Source organism: Vigna unguiculata, chromosome 3, assembly GCF_037176805.1.
Source record: "Vigna unguiculata cultivar grain cowpea cultivar isolate G323 ecotype 2 chromosome 3, ASM3717680v1, whole genome shotgun sequence".
In the NCBI taxonomy this organism is placed as follows: domain Eukaryota; kingdom Viridiplantae; phylum Streptophyta; class Magnoliopsida; order Fabales; family Fabaceae; genus Vigna; species Vigna unguiculata.
Window position 1 is genome coordinate 3970697 of NC_140794.1, and position 19016 is coordinate 3989712.

General features: G+C 31.7%; 2 protein-coding genes across 12 annotated transcripts; both read right to left on the minus strand.

Annotated features, from left to right (window-relative positions):
• Nucleotides 1–1487: 1487 nt before the first annotated feature.
• Nucleotides 1488–11552, minus strand: LOC114176773 (membrane-anchored ubiquitin-fold protein 3). 4 transcript variants are annotated; one of them, XM_028061932.2, is made up of 4 exons: nucleotides 11343–11551; nucleotides 11038–11228; nucleotides 8499–8669; nucleotides 1488–1787 (listed from the first exon to the last, which is right to left on the minus strand). In XM_028061932.2, exons 2-4 carry the CDS (start codon nucleotides 11165–11167, stop codon nucleotides 1732–1734), a joined length of 357 nt encoding a protein of 118 aa, XP_027917733.1. In that variant the 5' UTR covers nucleotides 11168–11228; nucleotides 11343–11551; the 3' UTR covers nucleotides 1488–1731. The 4 variants fall into 4 exon arrangements, with proteins under 4 accessions (XP_027917733.1, XP_027917731.1, XP_085527787.1 ...); XM_028061930.1 differs by lacking the exon at nucleotides 1488–1787 and adding an exon at nucleotides 2410–2469 and having other exon boundaries at nucleotides 11343–11552; XM_085671661.1 differs by lacking the exon at nucleotides 1488–1787 and having other exon boundaries at nucleotides 2410–8669; nucleotides 11343–11552.
• A 3463-nt stretch (nucleotides 11553–15015) lies between these two features.
• Nucleotides 15016–18125, minus strand: LOC114178521 (membrane-anchored ubiquitin-fold protein 3-like). Of its 8 annotated transcripts, XR_014994052.1 has the most exons (6): nucleotides 17948–18125; nucleotides 17637–17833; nucleotides 17040–17210; nucleotides 16828–16941; nucleotides 15341–15405; nucleotides 15016–15169 (listed from the first exon to the last, which is right to left on the minus strand). XR_014994052.1 is itself a non-coding variant. In XM_085671608.1 (5 exons), the coding sequence occupies exons 2-4, from the start codon at nucleotides 17764–17766 to the stop codon at nucleotides 16874–16876; spliced, it is 357 nt and encodes a 118-aa protein (XP_085527734.1). In that variant the 5' UTR covers nucleotides 17767–17833; nucleotides 17948–18125; the 3' UTR covers nucleotides 15016–15405; nucleotides 16828–16873. The 8 variants fall into 8 exon arrangements, 6 of the variants coding, with proteins under 6 accessions (XP_085527734.1, XP_027920281.1, XP_027920284.1 ...); XR_014994051.1 differs by having other exon boundaries at nucleotides 15341–16941; XM_085671608.1 differs by having other exon boundaries at nucleotides 15016–15405; nucleotides 16828–16929.
• Nucleotides 18126–19016: the final 891 nt, after the last annotated feature.

Sequence of the window (19016 nt, forward strand, 5' to 3'; positions counted from 1 at the left end):
TGCTTTTCCTTATGCGGATCCTATTTCAACGGGAACTTGATGAGTTGATCCGCCTACGCGTCTTGCTTTTACTGCTATATCGGGAGTTACTCCACGTATTGCTTGACGTAAAACAGATAGTGGATTTGTTTCTGTCTTTTGTTGAATCTTTTTCATAGCTCGATAGAGAATTTGATAAGCCAATGAACCGATTTACTTCAATGAATTTCAAGTTTTTATCTAAAAAAGATAATTTTTCATTTTCCCCTCTTTAAAAAAAAGTTAAATAAAAAAGGGGTTCCCACCTGGGATAGGGAACTATGCGAGTGACCTACCTAATCTTATTGTAGAAATTTTCAGGATCAATGATTAGACCATGCAAACTAGAAATGCTTTTTCTTGTATAAAGGAAGGGATTACCCGATCCATTTCTATATCGGTCATGATATATATAATAATTCGAGCACCCTTTTCAAATGCATATCCAATTTTTGCACAGCAGGGTTATGAAAATCCCCGAGAAGCAACCGGTCGTATTGTCTGTGCCAATTGCCATTTAGCTAATAAGCCCGTGGATATTGAGGTTCCACAAGCGGTACAAGTAACCGTCTTATAAACAATTTTTTCTAAATTAGCATGAAAAAAATGTATAGTTTTTTTATTTATATTTTGTTGAATAGCATGACAGAAAATTTGTAATATTAGTCATGCTTTCTTAGACTAATGGATACTTTGTTGAAAATAATTCTTCATATATTGGTGATAAACATGATCAAAACATTGATTTTTTATTTTACTATGATTGTTATTTCAAGGGTTACTTAAAAATTTATTTAAATAGTTGAATACTAAAAAAAAAAAATTTTAGGTGGGTTGGTGAGCCAATCCACTTAACCCACCAACCCGTGGTGGGTTGAGCCGGGTTACAAAATTTCTAGCTCACTAAAAAGTGAGCAGGATTAGGTTCACTCATTTTCAACCTGACTCGTGGTGAACCAACCCGTGTGAGCCGGGTTGACTCACTTTGACATGTCTACTCTCCAAAATACCATTATGAAATGTTTCAAAGTTGTGTTCCGGAACACTAATCGTGAAGTGTATTTTGAATTATACTAAAAAAAATTTTCATAATGAAATGCATAATTTTGAGGTGTTCTGAAATACTCAATTTAAAATATTTAAAAGCCAACTCCAAATAATATCCAAAATCCTTATCTAAAAGATTGTCTAAAACACTTCTAGAACACGTATAAACCAAAAACTTTATATAATACATTTCGAAAAACATATTCTAAAATATAAGAATTTAAGTTATTTTTATCACTATAGTACGATAGGGAGGTTTATAGAGAGATTCATTCCCAGGTTTTAGTTAATTGAAATACTTTAAACCTGGAAACAGAGGTGTGAGTGAATTATCCATGTGATGTGAAGAGAAATAGAATGAGAATGTAAAGACTGCACAAGTGCTTAGGCACTCTGGGATACATAAGATATCACGCAGGTCATTGGAAATTGAAAACAACAACTTGATGCACAACAGTACCAATCAATGGTTACAATGTCAAGGCTGTAGAATTTGTAATAAAAGAATGACAGCATCTTCGGAAGTCGTCATTAACACAAACTTTTCTATGGATATATAGTTGCCCGTATACGTACTTTACACAGGAATGCTGAAATAGGTTTGTTCAGGCACACGATTTCTACAATTCACGAGTCATTGATGATGTATAAGGACACAGACTGTCTTCATAATATGGAACAAGAACAGACAACCTTCTTGGGCGAATCATCAACCTTCTTTTCTGTTAAGGAAAAAGAGAAATGCAACAATCAAACTGTTACGTTTATTCAACTTTCAAATCAAAGCTAAAGAATAATTGGTGCAAACAAAAAACACAATCTTCGAAGCTGGGTCTCCTTTGGCAATTATTACTATGTCGTATTATTAACATCTACCAGAAAAAAATAAAATTACAGCTCTTGGGATCTAAAAGAAATAATTGACTTGACTAATCTCAGAAATACAAGACAACTAAATAGCCACCACGCACGAACACGTAAAATAATAAGATCTAATTTCATAATTATGATTTGTATATCCACCATCTTATAATATCAAGCTTCACAAAACAATAAAACAAAAGTTCATTATTTCACAATATAAGTACTTCTGTCTCTTCAGAATAACGAAGATTTCAAGAAAAATGTATTCATCTTTCTAAAACTTACTGATCTTTACAACTTTTTTATGATATTACTAAGACGTTATTTTTAATATTCTACGTTATATCTTATGTTGACTTTTTTAAATGTTCAAAAAATAAATTTTATTAAAAAAAATCATAATACCAGTGTCCTAATAGCTGTAAGCAACTATACTCAATCGTTCAAGCATATTTTGTACAGGAGTTAGGGAAAACATGCCTCAAACGGGATTGTTCGTGCAGTTACCTTCCCCATGTGAATCAATGCAGTAATGGTAAGCTACATTGATGGATACATGCAGTAATAGTAAGCTACATTGATGGATACATGCAGTAATTGTAAACTATATTAATTGATGCGAGCAATGCAGTAATGGTATTTGTGGGAAATAAAAGCATTTAATGTTCATTATTTTTTCAAGAAATTCAGTTATGCTTAGCATAATTTAATGTACAATAAGTTGTGATGTTTTAGTTGTTCTATTCAGAATAGTAATAGTTATTTATTCTCTTAATGAGTCAATCTGCAAGTCCTGATCTAAGGGGGGTTTAGCTTCCGCAACAAGTTGTTCAGCAAGTTCGATTGGGCTCTCGAAGCTGTCAGAATTTTCCGGTGACTGTCAGCTTTTCTGACAATGTCACTTTTTCTGTGACTTGCAGGCAACTTTCCAGTTACTGTCTGATAAGTATCTGTATTAATTTTCTGACTACTTTTCCAGCAACCTTCTTCCTGACAACTTTCATGCGATTCTGTTTAGGGGTTTATTGCTCCAAGTCTTCTTTGATTAAGTATGAAAAATTAAACTACTTGTGTTTGGTATATTCAAGTATGTTTCCACTTTCATTTGGTAAAATGTCTCAAACATTTTTCCGTCTTTTTGGATACTTGATTCCTGAATCACAGATCATATGACTCCCTAAACATATTCTCTCCTTGTCCTAGAAATAAACTAATTGCAACTACAGATGACACTCTTGTAACACCAGATGTATAAGAAATATTAAATAATTTCTTTCAAAACTTTATGAAAAAGGTTTTTCATGCCACAGAACCTTGTTTCCACACAAAAATTTAGATAAGACCTATCTTGTACGGTCATATTTCATAATCATTGTTGTCTTTTTCAGAACAAGGGTTTAGAGAGAACAATTGGACTCACTAGAGAAAGGAATAGCCCATTGCAGAGTCTAAATTGTTGAAATGGAGAAAATTTTCCCTTTTCATTCTCGATTAGGACACCCTTTCTTGAAACCATCAAGGACATGTTTCCATATTTGCTTTTAGAGTTAAACGTTGAAAGTTGTTAATGCGATGTGAGTGAAATTGTAAAGCATAAGCGCATACCATTTCCATTAAGTAACAAGGAAAGTACATCTCCTTTCTATTTTATCTAAAAGCAGAGTGTGTAAAGTGATGTTTTAAATCAGTCTCCTATTCCAAATGTGTGAGGGCTTAATGTTTTTTATCCAGAGATTAGTTTAGTAAAATTTGTCAAGGTTTCTAGGTTGTCTAAGTTCATCAGATTGTCTAGTAGAAGATGTGTCTTCCAATATATTTGACAGCAAGTATAAGTAAAACATTTAAACATCTTAGAAAGTGGACTTTAAGCTTAATTCAATCTCACAAAATAGGTTTGTAAAGTATGGTTTGCACTCCACTTATATATCACGATTTGATGATATCTCTAGTTGATGTGAGATCTCTAACATTACCCCTCATGCCGAAGAATGAACATCTTGAAACGTGGGATTAGAATTTGCGGATGGTCCAACAAGAGCCTAATAGAGGTGAAACAATAACCCAATGAATTTCACTAGGATAGAATCTCAATGACTTTGATACCAACTCTTGAACACTTGTTAAACTACATGCAAATATCTAATCCCACACTCAAGATGTTCATTCCTTGGCATGAGAGAATGTATTGAAGATCCTACATCGATTAGAGATATAGATAAATCATAACATATAAGTGGGGTGCAAATCTCACCTTACAAACAAATTTTGTGAGATTAAGTTAAGTTTAAATTATACTTCCTAATATGTTGAAAAACCCATATTGACTAGAGGTGAGGCCAAATTATAATATATAATATCTTACATTAGTTTTCTAAGGTTGAGTTAGACTTAAAATTCACTTTCTTAACATGATATCACAGTCATTCATAGCCTATCCTAGTCAAGTTTATTAGGTCTCATGTCACCTGCTATCGGGTTCCCCCTAATCTCACACTCGAGATGTCCAATCCTAAGTGTGAAGGGGTGTGTTGAAGGGTTTTCATTCCCTACAGATAAGACTAAATTATAGTATATAAGATGATGCAAACTTTACCTTCCTAACTCAAATTTATAAAGTTGAATTAGTCTTAAAGTCCATTTTCTTAACAAGTCTTTTAGCTTCTACTGAGACTAATATCATCAAGAACAATTGCCTAAAAGTGGCATTTCAGCTGAGAAGCGGGAAGCACGGTTCACGTGTCTTCTCGACTTGTTTAGTTATATTTTGGGGAAGTTAGTTATGGGAGTTATGTACTATGTATAGGGAGGGACCTGTAATGATAATTAAAACTAAGAGTTGTTGTTCAAATGTTTTCATTGTGTAAAGTGATTTGACCTAGAGGTCATTGTAAGAGAGAAATTTTAAGGTGTAATCCCTATGATATTGAATTCTGTCGAGGACGTAAATTGAACTTTGTTAACACGTTAGTTGAACCATGTTGCTTTTGCGTGTTGATTCCAATCTTGTTTCATCCTTTGTTTATCTTCTAAGGGTTTGTTTGCAATCTCTTTTCTGATAGAGTTTTGAGCTTGTGTTTGATAGCCAGTCTTGCAATAAGTTTGTCCGTTTTTATCCATAACTCATAATCTTTATTGATGATTTCACTTGAGTTACTTGGACTTTTCTTCTTAAACACAAGTCCCAAGTAACTATTTTCCAATTTCTCCACAATCAAAATCAGTTTGGTTTTTCCATATTGGTGTGATAATGGAAAAGAATATTAATGATGTCATTACAAAATTTTGTCAAAAGAGAGTATAATTCATGAATTTGTGTTAAAATGTCTCAACGAAATGGAACTGCTGAATGAAAAAAATGGGCATCTGTTTGTTCAAAATAGAGTACTATTGCTCCAAAAACTGTTTCAAAATTGTTTGGGGAGAAAAAAGGTAATCTCGCGACAACAGATTTCATTAACAGATTACACTCCATAATCTCTGAATTCAAGAGTCATATGTAAATTCCTTTTTTCTATCCTAATTTACCCACTACTAATAATCTTACACCAAAGGTCTACGAGTTCCTCTTTTGTTCACATTCATAGTCAAGGTACGGGAAGACATGATCCTAGAGTCCTATAATGTCTTTGTTGTCCACTCCTCCAGTCATAAGGGATGTAAATGTTAACATCCTCCTTCAAATTTCTTTTGTCTCAAAATGAAACCTTCTCGAAGATCAAGGTTTTTTCAAACAACCTTTTCTCGAGGGGAATTTGCAAGATGATAAGAAAACTCATTTAAAGCTCTTGTCCTTCCTAGCCTTGAGTTTACAATTTTGGTGCCTAAGTAAAAACAAACATCTCTTCCTTCCCCATCAACTGAAAATGATCCTAAAGTTGATAAAATATTTGAAAAACAAATTGCATATGAAAGAAGACTGAAGGTCACTCCTAGTTCAACAAATTAGAGCCCAAAACAACTCCTTCACATGAGGTAACAAATTCCAACCTTCCTATTTTACAAAAAAAAAAAGAATCATTCAAACTTTCAACAGAAATTCAATTGGTAGAAGATGATCTTTATTTTCCATTTCCCTGCAGAAAGGAACCAAAAAAAGCACTAAGAAGCCACTCTATCCTCTCTCAAATTAAGTCTCATTTCATAATTTATCTCCCACCCATAAAACATTTATTGCAAACTCAAACTCACTCAATTCTCACTAATGTTTTTGAGGAAATAGCAGACAAAAAATGGACGTTGGCAATGGATATAGAGATGGAGGCATCGGAGACAAAAAAGGAATGGAATTGGTCTTTGCCAGAAGGAAAGCAGTCAGTTGGTTGTGAATGAGTGTGTACAGTAAAGTATAACGCAAATGGATTGACCAAGAGAGATGAATCAAGATTGGTTGCTAAGATTTCACTCAAATAATACTACCTCCTGCTACAAATTATGGTTTCTTATATGGGAAGCTCAAGGAAGAAATCTATATAAAGGTCCCCCTAGAATGTGAAGCTCCTGCCAATTTTGTATATGGGTATAAAAAATCTCCTCGGATATGGTTTAGGAGATTTACTAAAGCCATGGTAGTCTCTGGAACAAAACAAAACCATAGGGATCACACTTTCTTCATGGACACTCATTCAAGGGGAGTGATTGTCTTGTTAGTGTATGTAGATGACTTTATTGTTACTGGTAATGATTGGAAGGAACAATAACTTTAGTCAACATCTAGCAAAGGAGTTTAAGATAAAAACATAGAGAAGTGGAAATACTTTTTCGAGACTGAAGTGGACAGCTCCAAAGGTGTTATCATATCTGAACAAAAATATGTCACCAATTTTCTTACGGAGACAGGTAGGGAAGCCTGTAAACATATAAGTACTCCCATGGATTCGAACTTCAAATTGTGTTATGCAGATGATGGTGTAGAGGTTGATAAGGAAAATTAGTATACTTGCCTTGTACAAGGCCAAAGATTGCATTTGTTGTTAGTTTGGTTAGTTAGTTTATACATTGTCCAAGAGAAGTCTACTTACAGAATTTTGCAAAACCTTAACATGATACTATGAAGAGGAATTTTATAAAAAATAAATCGACATACAATTGTTGAAGCCTATACTGATGCTGACTTTATTGAGTCATTAAGTGATAGGAGATCCACTACTGGATAATGCACCTTTCTGAGAGGAAACTTAGTAAATTGTATAGAAGTAAGAAAAACAAAACGTTGTAGCTTGATCTTAGTATTAAATCCAAATTTTGAGCTATGACATGAGATATTTTTGAATAGCTTTGGCCGAAAATTATCTTAGAAGACATGAAAATTAAATCGAATGGACTTGTGAAGCTGCTCTATTGTGATAACAAGTGAACAATCAACATAGCTCATAATTCTATTCAGCACGATGGAACAAAACAAATTGACATGATAGACATTTTTTTTTAAGAAAAGCTGGGGAGCAGTTTGATTTGTATTCCGTATGTACCTTCACAAGGTCGACTGCATATATTCTCACTATCCAATTATGGGGTCCAAATTTTGTAAGAATTACATGAGGAAAGGAAAACATCTATTCTCCAAAATATGTTTGGTTCTTGTACTTTCATATCAATTCATTTGATTCTCAAACTTAAAAAAAAAATGCGGATTTAGTACTTCCTTTCTAAGAATCCATCATGTTTTTTTTTTTTTTTTAAGTTAGGAGACATTAAATTCACATTTTTTGAGTCTGAAGACTAAATTCATCATAATGAAAGTACAAATATAACACTGGACTGAAAGTATTAAGTCTAGAAACGCATTCTTTTCCAAATAACTATAACAATGAATGACTTTACATTTGAAACGAATATATGCCAAACTACCTATTGGTCTAGTCTACAAATGTGCCAATTTGAAGGCAAGAATCTCTCTACATTAAATGGTGCTAGCTAATCGGACCTAAAACCAGTGCTCAATACATGAAAGAAAAAGTTAAATATGTCAGCAAAAATATCAAAAGCTGACCATCCACAAGCCTATACCCACTGGTTTTTAGTTTCCAAAAATAATTATACAGCTTATTTAGCTACTCAAAGCAATTAAATCCTATAGTTTGTATCAAAATTATTGAAAAAGCCAGTAATGAAGAACCAGTTGTGTGTGTGTGTGTGTAGTGAACTTATATGCATTTTGATTTGGCATTTATTTAATTAAAATAATTCTGAATGAATAAAATTAAAAATATATAACTCCCACATATTTGATCACATTTTTGTTACTGCTGATCCAACAAATCATTAAGAAGTGCTTTCTTTCACCAGTTCAATCATCAATATAATTTTCAAATACTAATCTCTAATGGGAAAAACTGGTCAACCTAATTAAGCAACAAATGTCCCTCAGTTCTTACTCATTTATTTCAGTTACATGAGAATGAGATGTTCCAATCCAAAATGTCATTATGCAGATCTAGCTCAAACTCGTGGAAATTGGTTCTGATTGAGATCTACTTAATTTTCATACCAAGTAAAGAATCGCAACAACTTAAAGTAAACTAACCAAAAAATATTTATATTTTCTATAGCAAGAAGTCCACGGAACTTACCAGCTTTAGTTTTAGCTAGAGATGGCTGTACAACAACATGCATTATTATAACACTCCCAGCAATTTCACCAAAAGGTACTTTACATTGACCAACAGTCTTGTTGTTTTCCAAGATTTTACCAGAATTAATCAATTTCACTTCATTAGCTGACTTTGGCACAACCGTTTTACCTACACAATGGGAAAAGCAAAAGATAAAGAAAAGAAAAGAGAGAACATGTGTCATAACCTACCTTCATTAAGTTGTAGAAAAGGGCCCAAACCCAAATGCATAATCATAACAAGTTGACTGAATAGTTCAAGAAATAAAATAATAACATTCACCACAAAGGCTGTCATATATAAAAGTCCATGCCTCGATTATGTTCATGATTAATCACCTAGTTTTAGTCAGGAAACGTCACCAAACTTCCTTTTAAATTGAACAAGTGAAGAGCCAAAATTTTTCTTGCAAAGAGTTTGACTACAACTTTGTAATGTAGTGCTTCTTAACTTAATGTTGTGATTGGTATTTTACAAAAAATATTGTGATTTGGTCGATGACATTAAATGATATCAAACAAACTAGAAAGTTAAATAAGATATTAAAATGAGCTAAAGACTAAACTCATGTTGGCAATCTTTAGTTCATCTAAGCATCTCCCAATCATTTTATATTTTCACAATCAGGATGATACAGAAATAAGGTGAAAAGCTCGTAATGCATTTGCTCTCAAAAGCCAGAAGGAGTCAAAGACCTATATGCAACTTGTTGGAATATAGGGGTTCTTCTAAGAGACTTAATATGTTAGAAATCAGGTTGGGTTGGACTTTTACTACTTCCAAAACTCTTATGTTTTAATCCTTGAAGTTCCTGATTATCAATATAAATAAATAGGAGTGTGAGAATTTTGAATCATAACATTTTCACCATATGTGATATAAACTATTTCTCTCTTTAACACCTTTTTCAAATATTTTCAACAATGAATCACACCAATGTCATCCTTCATGACCAATTCCATCACAGTTTCAATTGCTGAATCTGAGTTCCAATATATCAGGAGCTCAATTTGTTTGGTCCTACTCTCCCATATGAACTTTGTCCAGTAACTACAAACTTCTGTTAAGTTGAGCACCAACTACAACAACCACAATCTAGTTTTACCTCCTACTTAGGCTTCCATAGTGTTTTCCAATCAACATTAGTGGTTCTGTTCACTTTTCGTGTGTGCTTTTCCTCTCTGTCACTAATGCAATTTCTAGTTCACCATCATGGCCTCCTTTCAACAGACTAATGGCACCGTTCTAATCAGACGGTTTTCATCAGAAATTGTGCAAAACCTCCCAACGGCACACCCACATGTACTAGCTATATACAGTGCCCTCGGTCTCATGTCCTACTGGATGACAGTGCATCCCACCACATTCACAGCTGACCAGTTCAGATTTCCTTACAACATACTTTTCTGGAAGTTGCTAGCCTTGGACCCTGGTTTTAGCCACTCCTTACACAGGTAGCCATGCTCTTCTGGCCTGATTCATCCAAGAGTTACAGATCCAATCTGTATTTGGACCTGGTTATTACATCATGGAAAACCATACTCCGGTCTTTGTTCAGGTTTGGTCCTCTTAATTTGATACTTATTCTTTTGCAAGAATAAACTTATTCCATATTTCAACATAACTTGCAACTTCCAGAGGTATAACTGATTTCAGCAGTGCAAGAGATTCCTTCATAAAAAATTGTGCAATACCATTCACCAATATTGACATGTGAATTGGTAACCAAATCCTTAACTTAATAAGTGATTGAGGAAGGTAAAAAATGGGTATGCTTCATCATATAGAATAACCATAGCAGTTCAATAATATTTTACTCTAGTTAGCAAAACCAAGTGCTGCATGCTTGTATGAAAAAAATTGGGTGAAAATATTTTGTCCTCATTCTTCAGACTTCACACCCCAATAAGCCCACTTTCAAATTCATGAAACTAGCACAGATATGACAACAGAAAAAGTAACCAATTCTGCAACTTCAATAATAATAATAATAAAATAACCATAAGTTACGAACCTATGACAGTGACAGTCCAATCTATGGACTTTTAAACACAGGTTATGAACCTTTACTTTACTTGGGAAATACAATTCAAATTTTAATTGACACACCCAATCACAGTCTTCCAAATATATGAACACATAAAGTTCTCAAAGAAAGCTACAAATTCTGGACTCGCCAATTTCTAAGATAAAATAAATTAACACTTTTCCCGGAACGCCAAAAATCAAACAATCCATAGCCATAAATCATCCTTTGAAACTTCAACAATCAGTCACATATGTTCACACTCGGATGGAACCCGGAATTTTGAACACCCAAAGATGCATGCATAGATTGAACTCTTTAAACCAGACTATCCGATTAAAATTTGAGTTCTCAAAGACTGATTAAGAAATTAACAATCAAAACTAAAGGAATCAGTAAACAAAAGTAAAAATTATGATGAACAATAATTGAAATTGATTTGAAGGCAAGTGAAGAGAGAGAGAGAGAGACCTCTGGGCCAATCGGAGACAATCCTCTGCTTAAGCATATCGACGGTGGCGGCGGATGAATACCTAAAGGGTCCGATGTCGGAGCCATCGTACAACCTAAACTTGATGTCAACCAAATCCTCTTCCGGCATTTGAATTGACTTCTTCTATATGTCTTCTCAACCCTTACCCTAACCCTTCCTTCCTCGATTCCTAAAATTCCAATGAAGATTGATTCTATTTGATTCCGTTATCACACACTAAATCGAATCTTCAGAGATCTGCAATTGAATTATCTACAGCGATGAAAGAGAAATTGAGCACTACCTTCACAGTTTGATCAGAGTGAAAACCATTCCGCCTTTTGACTTTATTCGGTACCTTTGCTGTGCAGTCACCTTTTTCTTCAGCTGCTTCTGTTGGTGAACACTGAACGAACTCAACAACAATAAGGCAAAAATTAAATTACAACCCAAAATACCAAAATAAAAAATAAAAATGGAATTGGTGAATTAAATTAACAGAAAGCCGCATTCGCTCTTAACGGCTGAACCCGTTAAAATCGACGCGGCTTCAACTTCAAACCCGTTAACGTTAGGATAAACGACGTCGTTTATTTAATCTTAAAAAGAACCCATGTTAAAATGACTGATATGGCTTTTTGGGGTGATAGTTTAGAAATATAATGAATAAGTTTTTTTTTTTTTTTTTACTTAGGCTATAAAATTAGAAATGAAAAAAAAAATGTACTTCAGCCAATAAAGTATAATAATAATCACTGATGTCAAATAAAATTCACAATTTAAAAATACGATACGATTAAGTATATACATTTCACGAAATCTAAAACTAATTATAATACTAATTAATAGTTAGTTGATTTTATAATCGATGGTTTATTCTCTAAAGTATACTATTCTCTCTTTATAGGAGTCAAATCTTTTAAAAATACTTTTTATATTTTTTTAAATAATATTAATTATTTAAACTCACATATGCAGTTAAATATTTTTAGACAAACAATGTTAAAAAGTATTAGCTATAACATATGATAACTGATGAGAGATCACTATATAATAATGTGAAATAGAAATTTATACAATATGTCAAAAACTTATGTTATTTGATATGGATTATGGTAATTGAAATTTGGAGAGAACTGACTTATTACATCCTCCTTTTTACACTCATCTTATAATTCTATAAATTAATATTTGATTGAGTATAATATTTTATTAAAAGAGTATTAGAAATAATAGTGTCAAAATACACTTTCTATTTTGATGATGATCATATGATTGTATGGTGTTAGAAGGTGTCACACTAAATTGTTATAAACTAACACATGGACAACTTGGCAAACTTAACAAACAAATTTTTTGGGTCTATGACAAAAAAGTTAAACTATGTATAAATTTTGTTATTCTGATGCCACACCATTTAAGAAGTTTCACACCTAGCTAAACATTTTAGAATTATGTATAAATTTTTATGTCTAGGATATGAGGCGTGTTTGCCCAAATTTGGATTTAATGATGACTACTTCGAAATTAGGGTTTTTCCTTTTTATGCATCATGATATTATATTTTTGACACACGTGAATACTTAATTATTTCATTATCACCATGTGTATTTTAACTTATACTTTAAAGCATATACAAACTGCATAAATACCCATATACAAATTATCTATTTACATTAAGACATACAAATCCTTAACCATCATAATACTCAAACATCACTAACAAAAATACTTTCATCCATAATCTAAAATTGTTTCAATTTTTTACCAAAATCTTCAAAATATCCACCATATTGTAGGTTGTATGTTGCGGTTGCTACTTGAGCTATTTAAGGCAAAATAAATGCTCTAATTATCCTACATACTTATTTAAGATACGATGTTTTTTTTTATCTAAATAACTAAAATGTAATGACTAAGAAATTGACTATCTAGACAAAACTATAATTTTTCCTAGATAAATCGGGATATAAAAAAAAATGAAAATTAAGCAAAATAGAGAGATCAAAATTGTATTTAAACCAAATTAATTTAGTGTATCTTTAATGTAGTTCTACCAGCATCCATGTTAATCATGTTGGGTGACTAAGATTATTTGGTAAAATTATTATAGTAAACGTTGTACTTAACAACTTCTCAATATTCTTTTGGTAGTTGTAGCTGCATAGATTATTGCAGTATACAGACACCTTAATACCAACTTCTTTAAATTATAATAAGTTCATCTATAACCAAATGATGAAAGCCACTTACTGATAAATAATATATTTTTCCAATACATACATATTTGATTTAAAAACGAAGGAAAGCTTTATATATATATATATATATATATATATATATATATATATATATATATATATATATATATATATATATATATATATATATATATATATATTTAATCATATATGTGATTTTTAGTTTCTGTTCGGGTCATACTTTAGAAAATATTTTTTTACCGAACCACAGGATAAAATCAAATCATGTAACTTAATTTATTCTTTTGAAAAAAAAATATTGATGGGTCATTAATTTATTGAAGTCGTATCTATTTAATTAGGAAAATATATTTATGAAGATCTAATATATTAAACAATTTAAAACTAATGTAACCCTTTACATCACGTTTTTACTAAAAGTAGAATAAGATATAAAGAAATAGAAGTATTCATTAGGTTTAGGTTGTTTTGTACTGTTATATACCTTGTTAATAATAGAATAAATCTTTTGCTGATCATTAAAAATTTTCAAGAAAATTTGTAATGTACCATTAATTATTATTAGTAAAAGATTTTATTGAAACTAAGTTTCTTACATATTTTTTTACGCCATGGACTTGTCATAAAAAGTGTTAAAAAATAGAGTCTAATTCAATTTTACAAAATAAATTTATAAGATAAAATTTGAACTTACTTATATACTTTAAATTAACCTTATTTCTAATACACATAAAACTTCCGAAAAAAAGTTTACTTGAACATAAAAAAGACTGTCATGAAAGTCATTTTCTATACCTGATTTTGCCACATAAGGCATGCTTTGTATATTGACAAAACAGTGTTTAAGTTAGAAATTTCGTCATAATTGTGCAACAAACTAGTAAGGATAATGCTTGAGTGAGAGAGATTAAACAGAGACCTTATAAAATTCTTGAAATTCTTCCAGGACTGAGGTGTCATTTGAAACTAGCTCTTTCTTCAAAATGTTGGATATAATTGACCTTGTACTAAACTCAGGTTATTTTAACAAGATTGGCAATTGAGAAACTTGTAGCATGCACAAATATCTATATCTAACCAAACTTAAGACATGATTAGGACAGTTAAAAAATATTCATAATTTATTTTGGAACTATTTAGTTTCTTTTGTGGATGTAGTGAAATATGCTGCACAACAGTCGCACACAGAAGAAGAAATTCACAAGAGAAATAGGAAATGGGCGTCAAGTCAAAAGTCTATTTGATTATATGATGTACTTTGTAGCAGTTTTATACAATTTTGGGATTGTTAGAAGCTTAGTTAAAAGTCTATATGATTATATGATATACTTTGTTTCCTCGAATACTTGGAAGTTTTGGTTTTGTAGGACTTGGACTTCTACCTCTACATCTAGGTAATTTTAACATGAAAGACATAAACCCTATGTTGTGAATAGAAAATACAATTAGAGAAATAAATATCAGACAAAAAAAGATCATGAAAAAAAAAAACCCTCATTCGAATAATATAATGTGTTAAAAAAGGAAACTTAATTATTTTATCATGAGTTAAATATTTTATAAAAGAGAAATATATTTTTTATTCAAATATATTTTCTCGAGAAATGAAGACATTTAAATGACTTGTCCAAACACAACTTTATTATGGAAAACAAAATAATTTGTTCATATAAGCAAGAAAATTTAAAAATACAGAAATTTCACTTGAAGCAATTGAGACTCTCTTAAAATCTAAATTTCTTTACAATTCTAAAATACACATTCCAAACGCAACCTTAATATATATATATATGTGTAATTTACACAAAGGAAGCTGAAAAAGGAGTTTGTTCCGGCAGAGATGATTTCTACGATTCAAGCCATTGATGATCGATAAGGGTATATACAATGACAGCTTTCACCAAAGTACCTTATATTAACAAAAGTATTATTTTAATATGTATTCCAGAAACATGGATTCCTTTAAATTATAAAAAGTTTCTTATATAAACAAGTATTTTCAATTTTAAGAAAATCATGTTTGGGAATCTATATTAAAATAACACTTTCAAGGATAGGAAACTCTTGATCTCCAACTTACAAACTGTCTTCATAATATAGAACAAGAACAGACAGGCTTCTTGGGTGAATCATCCACCTTCTTTTCTGTTAAAATAGGAGCAGAAATGGAAATATCAAACTGTATTGTTTATTCAACTTTCAGATAAAAGGTACAGAATAACTGGTGCAAAAAAAACTTAGTCTTCAAAGCTGGAAATATGCTTCAATGTCTGTGGGTAGACTCTTCACCTGCTGTCTAACCTAGGTATCTCCTTAAACAATCATTACTATTACTGTATCATAATACCCTCCACTTTGTGTTTCGGATATTTCTTCCTCCACGGTTTTGTGACACTTCCCTCTAATTCTGGAATATACTTTATGGAGTGTAAAACATACATTCCAAAAGCCTATTACTGAGTGCAGAAATTGTATTCCAAAAAACCTATATTTCCGAATGAATGAGAGATAATACAAGAAAATTGTGGAGGTGAAGAAAGAGGGATCCTTATGTTTGAATCCCAAGTGTCTTGCAATCTAAAGAATCTCTGAAATACAAGACCACCGACACCAACCACACACAAGTAAAATGACAAAATCTATAGTAATCAAGATTTGTACGTTCACCTTTTTCTAATAATAAGCTTCACAATAAAGTAAAATTGTTCACTATTTTACACGGTAAGCACCACGTCTTTACCCAAAAGCAAAGAACTGTATCATCAAGAAAATAATATTCATCTTTTTTAAAACAATTTATTAAACTTGCCATCTTGTAATGATAACGACCAAGGGAAAACAGTACTAAGAAACTATTTTTAATATTTTACATTATGTTTAAGCTGACTTTTCTAAATGTTAAAAATAATTAATTTTCATTAGAAAACATTATCTTGCTCGATGGAAATATTCACTTCGATGTTCAAGCTAAAAAGAAGAAAAAATTATTTAAATTGAACACGTAATGGCAGAACATGTTATGACTTGGCCGCTATATAGCTAATTGTACGGTGACTTGACCCACTTTTGGCATTGGATAATTGATACAACTTGAAACGATCTCTCCTTCAACAATTGTCCTATTAGAAATTAAACGGTTAGATTGTGAGTCAACCTACTTGCTTATGTCATATTATAATTGTGCAACTCGAAACAATTTTTCCCTAAATAATTGTGCCACTAGGAATCAACCTATATATTATACCAATTATTGGATTGAACACTTATCACTAGATCAAAAGTAATAGTCAATAATCAAGATACAACTCTTTCTACTTAAGAGCATAGCAACCCAAATGTTACAATTCGATTGTAACTTAACTCACCAGTCTCCGAGACAATTGATGCACCCCGCAACAGAACAATACTAAACATGTGTTGTACATGTCTTAGGGGGTATGAGGTGTTATTATTCAAAACAAGTCCTGCTTAAGGGTTAGCTTCCCAATACGAAGCAATGGAGTAATGATAAGACACATGGATTGACAATCAAACCTACAATGAAACCTCCACAGAGTGCTGGCTAACCTTATTAATCTATTAGTGTCCCACAGTTCCACTGAGCATAAGAGTATTAGTAAGCCATGTCATCATCATGCAGATCCAGCTGCAAACTCGTGGAAATTGGTTCTGATACGTGCTCTATTAATTTTCATACCAAGTAACATATTGAAACAGCTTAAGAAAATCTAACTAAAAATTATATTTCTTCCCTAAAATAAGAAGTTCACGGAACTTACCAGCTTTAGTTTTTGCTAGAGATGGCTGTACAACAACATGCATTATTATAATATTTCCTGCAATCTCACCAAATAGTACTTTACATTGACCAACAGTCTTGTTGTTTTCCAAGATTTGACCAGAATTAATCAATTTCACTTCATTAGCTGACTTTGGCACGATCGTTTTACCTACACAAGAGGGAAGTACAACAGATAAAATGAAAGAACAAGAGAGAATCTGTCATAAGTTGTAAAAAAAGGGACCCAAATCCGTGAATAATCACTATAACAAGTTGACTGAAATTTTATAAATAACAAAACAAAATTCACAGGGCTAACATTTGTAAAAGCCCCTATCTAAATTACACTTATAATGTTTAAACACCGCTTTTTAGTTAAGAAATGTCACCAAACTTCAATTTGAATTGAACAGAAAGAGCCCACATTTTCCTTGTAACTTCCTACTGTAATGCTTCTATAATGAGTACTTTACAAAAGAATAGTAACTTTGTCAATGATACTCAATTATATCAAGCAAACTGGTAAATAAAATAAGAATCTGGAATGATCTTAAGATTACAGTGGAAGCAAGTGAAGAGAGAGAAAGACAGAGACCTTTGGGCCAATCCGAGACAATCCTCTGCTTAAGCATATCGACAGTAGCGGCGGATGAGTACCTGAAGGGTCCGATATCGGAGCCATCGTACAACCTAAACTTGATGTCAACCAAATCCTCTTCCGGCATTTGAATTGACTTTTTCTATGCTCAGCCCTTACCCTTACCCTAACCCTCACCCTTCCTTCCTCGATTCCTAAAATTTCAATGAAGATTGATTCTATCTGATTCCGTTATCACACACAAAATCGAATCTTTCGAGATCTGCAATTGAATTATCTATAGCGATGAAAGAGAAATTGAACACTACCTTCACAGATTGATCAGAGGAAAAACCATTCCGACTTTTGACTTTATCCGTGCAGTAATCTTTTGCTTCTGTGCTTCTGTTGGTGAACGCTGAACTCACTAAACAACAACTCAACCATTAAATTAGAAAAACAATTATGGGGAAGAGGTTAAATGAATCCGTACTCCTGCATCTTACTGTTCAAAGTTTCTTTTTCTAACTTTAACATCAAATTTTTTTCACGTATTTTACTATTGTCTTCTAATTTATTTGGAAATTTTAAAAAATTTATATTCTTATTTTTGTGAAATTAATCCTCCGGTGTTGAAAAATATCTAATTAGATCTTATTAATAGATTCATCTTAGTAAAACATGTTATGAGTCATTTGTGTAATATTTTCAATTTTTTATATATTTTTTTGCCATTACATGTTAGGTTATCATCGTGTTAGGTGATATTTGTAATGTTACATGACATGTCATTGTTAGGAATAGCAAAACGGGTTGAGTCCAACGGGCCAGTTCGCCAGCCCGTGTTAAAATGGACAAGTTGGGTTGAAAATTTCAATCCGTCAGTCCGTTTTGGTCCATTCTATCCAGCCCGTCAACTTGACGAGTTAAAGTACGGGTCAACTCGTCCTGGTCCGTTGGCCATTTAAAAAAATTTAAAATAAAATAAAAGTAATTAAAAAGATTATTTTTTTATATTATATTTTTTAAATATGTAAATATATAATAGTATTATAATTTAAATCATTAACACCTACAAATTAAGTTTCAATTATCGGTTATAATTGAATAATTTAATATGTAAATTTAATAATCATTTTAATTTATGTAATTAAAAACCTCACCTAATCAATTAAAAATTTTAAAAATATTTTATTTGATTAAATATATCTTTAATAATAATAATAATTTATATGTAAATATAAACAAATTTTAAAAATTAAAAAATTAAAAACAAATTAAAAAAGTTTTAAAAAAATTAAAAAGAAAAAGAAAAAAAAGTGGACGGACTAGCTCGGCCCAGCCCGTTAGCCCGTCCTATATGAGACGAGTTGTGATTGTTGGCCCGTTTCTATTTGA